A 5,877-nucleotide genomic window follows, 5' to 3' on the forward strand; every position below is an offset into this window, starting at 1 on the left:
TACAAATATAAGTTGTAGAACCATAAATCTCACCAATTGGAGGGCAAGGTCGGCGTTGGAAGCGAGGGAGTGAGCGTGGAGGTGAGGAAGGCGGCGTTGGAAGCGAGGGAGTGAGCCCGGAAGAATGAAGAAGAAAGAGATAAAAACGAAGGAAAAAAAAATAACAGAAAAAACGAAGGAAAAAAAATAATAGAAAAAAAATAACAAAAAAAACGAAAGAAAAAAAATTAACAAAAAAAAAGAAGGAAAAAAAATAATAGAAACAAATAACAGAAAAAAAATTATTAAAAAAAAAAACTGAGGGCATAATGGACATTTTGGTGTCAAAAATTGACGTCGTGTACTGATAGTGGGTCGAGTTTCAGATTTCGTGTACCAAAATGTTTGGTTTGGAACTTTATGTATAAGAATTATTAGTGGCCTTTACTTGGTGTACTGTTTGCGAAATTTTCCCTAATTACTGACGGCCTGTAATTATTTCAGCCTTGTGTATCCATTTTATTCTTTTGTCTAAGATGAGGCTGTACCTTTAATCTTATCTTTACTGTCCTATGTAATATAAATACCATTGAGTGGGTGGAGTTTGGTGCATTGGAGTTGAAAACCCTCTCCTTGAGTAAAACAGTTGACAGAGAAAAAACATCTTTTGAAAAATAGCTATCAACTTTTTCTACTTCCATGACTCGATCAAAGGTGAAACTTGCATGGATACAAAAGAAGAGTTCTCGAAAATCCACCTTCAAAAATAGGAGCGAAGGCTTGTTGATGAAAGTGGAGCAACTCTGCATTCTATGCGATTTGCATGCGCTCGTCATCATATACAACCCAGATACTGAAGAATTGACTGTATGGCCTAACCACCAAGAAGTGGAACAACTTCTCAGAAGGTTCATGAGACTTCCTGATTTCACACGAAGAAGGAAAAAGAAGGACCAAGAGAGTCACATGGAGGAGAGAGTGGCCCATATGCAAGTGGAACAGACGAGGGTACTCAAGAAGAACAAAGAGATGGAACTAAACGATGTCATTGGTCAAATTGAGAGGAAAGGTAAATTTTTTCATGAGTTTAGCCACAAGGAGTTAACTGATCTGGATTCTTTCTTGAAGGAAAAGATGGATGAGATCAAGAAACTAATGGATTACCATGGTCATAATAATATTCCTCATCCAGTAGCTATTGAGGATGGAAAGTCTTATGATCACATCATGAGCCAAATCGGAAGAAATACCACTGATTCTCTATTTGGTTCTTTGAAGAGAGGAAAGAGAAAACAATCTGGGATAATGATAGAAACTTCTGGCAACAGTAGTACAATAGCTGCCAATAATATGGATCTACCCTTAGCAAGTAATGATGGCCGTTGTGGACCTGGGGGTATGGAGTGGGCAACTTTTGGAGTAGAGTCTGATGGAAATAGAAGTGAGCAAATGAGAATAAATCATTTGTGGTTTACTTCTGATATGCCTTTCCATGGTGATGATATTTATTTGGATACTGTTGGAGGCAGCAATGCTGGGTATAATGATGTTGGAGGGAATTTGCTGCATCTGCCCGAGAATGAAGGTGGTATGGAAAGTGATATGGAGGTGCCGCCTTGGTTTCTTGGAGATAACGATGCCGGAAGTGATGAAGGGCTGCCTCCAAGTCTGTTTGGAGGTATTGACACCGGCATTGATGACGGGCTTCCATATGATTTTAAGGAATTGTTGCAAAGCTCTTTCCCTAGCCCTTCTAGCCCTCCTAGCCCTCATTCCCCATGATTAATTGCAATTTACTTATATAGTGTTTCTTTGATGCAGTTTGTGTTTGAGAATTTCCATTTTTCGAATATGTTTGTTTTAGAAATAAATATTGGTTATCCAATAAATCTTTGTCTCTTTAAATTTTGTCTAATCGATTGTCCATTGAAATTATAAATGAAGTTAGAAAAGTCTTCTATTTATTCTGATAAGAGTTTGGAATGTCTCTAAGAGTGAAATGGAGAGTCTCCAAAAAAATATGCTTATACGTGCAGAGACTATCGTTCGAAAATTCGTGACATGTTGCGGCTGGGAAATCTTTGGAATCAAATTAATAAGTGTATGATTAATTAATAGTACCAAGATCCATCCCTTCATTTAGCACTCAGAAACATAACTGAGGACTTGTCTCTTTGGCTACAATGTGCCAGTACTTCTGGAAAAACAATGCATGCATCCAATAAAGACTTGGTGAGTTTTGTGAGGCCATTTGCTTTAATGTGATCACTATCTCCTCCTTCGTAAAAGGGTGAAATAAAGGCTCATGCATTGCATCAATCACCCTACTTGAGATGGTGTCCAGAACCAGATCATTATGATCACACCCGGCAGAGGTAAATCAAAATAGGCAACGAAAGCTGATTGTAATTAGTTTATAGCTTTAAAAATTTTATTTTTGACTTTGAGAATAAATAAACAGTCTAATATTTAATATTATAAGTTACTTTTTCTGAAAAATATTATAAATTAATTATAGTCTAAGCTACCAAGTTAAAATATTAGAGTCTTAGGAACACCAATGGCTAAGATGATGTTATCATTGTTATGTAACATGAAGCATGTGCACTATAGAAATTTCAAAAAAAAAAAAAAAAACTTTACCATTTCCATTTTGTTTTTTAGAAATTGGCTTACCAATTAAAAATCTCTTATTTCTCTTGGGAAATTACAAAAATCAAATGTTTTGGGCTCAAATTAGAGGCCCAAAAGGCCTTTGTTACCGTTGGATGAACGCGTGGAGTTTAGGGGCAACCGACTTAAAAGGCGTGTCTATATAACACAAATCAAACCTTCACGATTTCTATTTCTCAATTTCTCTCTTGCTCTGTTTCTCAGTTCATCGTTTTGCCGATCTACGAAACCCTAGTTTTCTTTTCTGCAATTTCGCCTTGAAATTGCTTGAGATTCCCAGAAATCTCTCTCTCACTTTCCATCGTCGGTGTGAAACCCTAATTCTTAAGTCTGTAATTTCTGTGCGATTTTTCCTCCAAAGTCGGTTTGTTTCGATTAGTTAGATCAATCAAGATGAGGCTGGTGCGCTCTGGGGCTTTTGGTGTCAGAAAGATGAAACCTTTGAGAAAGCAAAAGGCGGATCTTGAAAAGAAGAAGAACAAGAAGAGGGCTCTTCATATTCTAGTCCGAATGTTGTCTCTAGATGATCAACAGTTAGAATTGACAGATCCGGAATTAATACTCTCAGCGGACGAGTTACTGCTTGATCCGACTCATGATGGTCAGATTGTAGGGGCAGAGGAGGAGATTGATAATCTCATGGCTTTTGGTGATGGGTCCTTGAATAACCCATCAATTGATGATGCCCATCTTGAGAAGGAGGAAGAGGAGGAGGAGAGTGTTCAGATTTTTTATCAGACGAATATTTTCTATGTTTTTAGTGCATTTCTCTCTACATTTTACTTAGTTATTCTCTTAACATTAGCATTTCTAACTTAGTTTTTATTTTTAGGTAGTTTTGAGTCAAAAATGAAGGCAAGGAGGAAATGAGGCTCAGAAATGACAAAGAAATGGAGAAATGAAGCTTTCCTAATCCTACTAGGAAAAGAAATCCCAGTTGAAGTAGGAATTCTAATGCAACTAGGAGTGAGCTCGGAAAAATGATGTTTGGAAATGAAGAAATGACAGAGTCCCAGTTGGACTAGGAAACCTGACCACACTAGGAGTCCTGATGCTACTAGGAGACCTGGTAAAGCTAGGAGATGCTGTGTCTTGAAGATGACTCAAGATAGTTCTAGAATATTGAAGGAATTTCGGCAATATTGATAATGGATTTCGAATTGGCCCATTTTGGGAGAGGTTGGCCCGAAGTTTGAAGCATGTGACTTGCACATGAGTCTCTAGATCCTTCTTGACGTCAGTGAGGTATTCTTGGCCCATTCTACATGCTTTTTGCCTTGAGAATTACAAGGAAATATAAAAAGATTTCGGCAATTATCTTTATGGGATTATTTTGGATTTTCTTGGGAATTTTTGAGAGAAAATAGAGGAATAAGTATTGATTTATGACTCTATATACAAAGGAGGCCGAATTAGGGTTACATACATGGAAGATTTCGGCAAAAATAGAGGTTACTTGCTCTCCAATTCTTATGCTATTTTTCTATTGGCCGAGTGATGCAATTAAAGAGAAATTCAAGGGACCCCTAGCCCTTGCCGTTCACTATATAAAGGAGGTTTGTGAAGACATTCTACACACCACAAAATTCAGAATCAAAAGCCATAAACATTCCTCTTTCTCTTCCATAGTTTCGGCAATTCCAAGAAGTTCAAAGTTCAAGGCCGTGAAGCATCCATTCATCCATTCAAGCATCCTTGCCGTAGCTCTCATCCATTCCACCACCTTTTGAAGCTTCTTGCGTCCTTGAAGATCAAAAAGTGTAACCATGGAACCTTACTTTTGTTTTTCGGTTTTGCCCTGTAAACTATTTCGGGTTTTATATAAAATTGCGATTTGGTTTTCTATTCTTGTTTCTTGATTTGCGATTTCTATGGTGGATGAAAGATTGATTTTAGATATGTAATTTTCGAATACTATGAAGCATGTTTTAGGTTTTCAAAAAGATAAATTGCGATTTCATTATGTTCTTGCATGATTGTTAATTTTGAACTTCAATCCCATCTTTTGTGTGTTAATTGATCTTTGGATGCATACTTAGGTTGATGAACATATAATTGAATCCATATTAAGGTGCTAGCGTTCTAGGCTTTAATAATTTCGGTGGAAAACCTATAATTACTTAGGTAAATTAACAATGAGTCTTGCATGCTTGATTAGCGTTCTAACTTGTGTTCTTGACTTGAATTGATCAAACTTCCATGATTCTTAATGCGTTGAAAGTGTTTTTGTTAGTGATTAGCTACCACTAGTGATTGCATGATTAATAGGGTTAACTACGGTGCGTTCATCTAGTTAATTTAATTAAGGGAAGTAAAAAGAACTTTGTATGCGTTCATCTCTGTTCTTGATTGATTCTATGCTTGGATATATTTTGATTCGTGATTTGATGTTTGAAACCTTGCCAACGTGTTAGTGGTAGTTAATTATTTCTGAATTCGTTCCATTCATATATTTCTACTTGATTCTGGTTTTGATGTGTCACATATGTATATAATTACTTAGATAAAATAAAATCCTAAATCCCCTCTTATATTTTCGTAAATAATGTATATATATACTCTTTAATTTGTCTTGCTAACGCTTTATTTTTCAGGAATTAATTAGACCCTAATTCCCGGATGAAGAACGATCCCTACTTATTCTTACTATATTGATATACTTATTCTTACTATATTGATAGGGTTTTAAATTGATACACTAATTTGTGTACGTCAATTTTCCTGGCTTGTTTTGATGAATGGGTTGCTAATGATGATCCCCATTGATGATGTTACGATCTAATGGAGTCTTTGACTTCCGGCGCCGGCAACTATTCACTTTTACTCAGTCCCGGTCCCCTGGTCAGCTACTGACCAGGGATGATTTGGTCACTCGATCACCGTCTGATTGAAATCGGACGGTTAACAGCTCTCATCCCAGATCTCATCACTTAGCTGTCAACCGTTCGATTTCAATCGGACGGTGAGTGACCAAATCATCCCTGGTCAGTAGCTGACTAGGGGAACGGGATTGCACTTTTACTAGGATATATAAAAAAAAATAAAAAATTTGAAAAAAAAAAAAGTCTTTTTGTTTCTAGGATTCTAGTATAAGCAATCTCGTTCCCCTGGTCAGCTACTGACTAGGGATGATTTGGTCACTCATCGTCAGATTGAAATTGGACGGTTGACAGCTAAGTGATGAGATCTGGGATGAGAGCTGTCAACCGTCCGATTTCAATCAGA

General features: G+C 36.9%; 1 protein-coding gene across 1 annotated transcript; it reads left to right on the forward strand.

Moving 5' to 3' along the window:
• Window positions 1-607: 607 nt before the first annotated feature.
• On the forward strand, window positions 608-1,874 carry LOC133741828 (agamous-like MADS-box protein AGL92). The gene has a single exon (XM_062169547.1). The coding sequence runs from the start codon at window positions 679-681 to the stop codon at window positions 1,759-1,761; it is 1,083 nt and encodes a 360-aa protein (XP_062025531.1). The 5' UTR covers window positions 608-678; the 3' UTR covers window positions 1,762-1,874.
• Window positions 1,875-5,877: the final 4,003 nt, after the last annotated feature.

The sequence above is a fragment of the Rosa rugosa genome, chromosome 4 (assembly GCF_958449725.1).
Source record: "Rosa rugosa chromosome 4, drRosRugo1.1, whole genome shotgun sequence".
NCBI classification, from domain to species: domain Eukaryota; kingdom Viridiplantae; phylum Streptophyta; class Magnoliopsida; order Rosales; family Rosaceae; genus Rosa; species Rosa rugosa.

Excerpts from the sequence above, each read along its gene's own strand:
- LOC133741828 (XM_062169547.1), top strand. The coding sequence starts at position 679 with ATGACTCGATCAAAGGTGAAACTTGCATGGATACAAAAGAAGAGTTCT.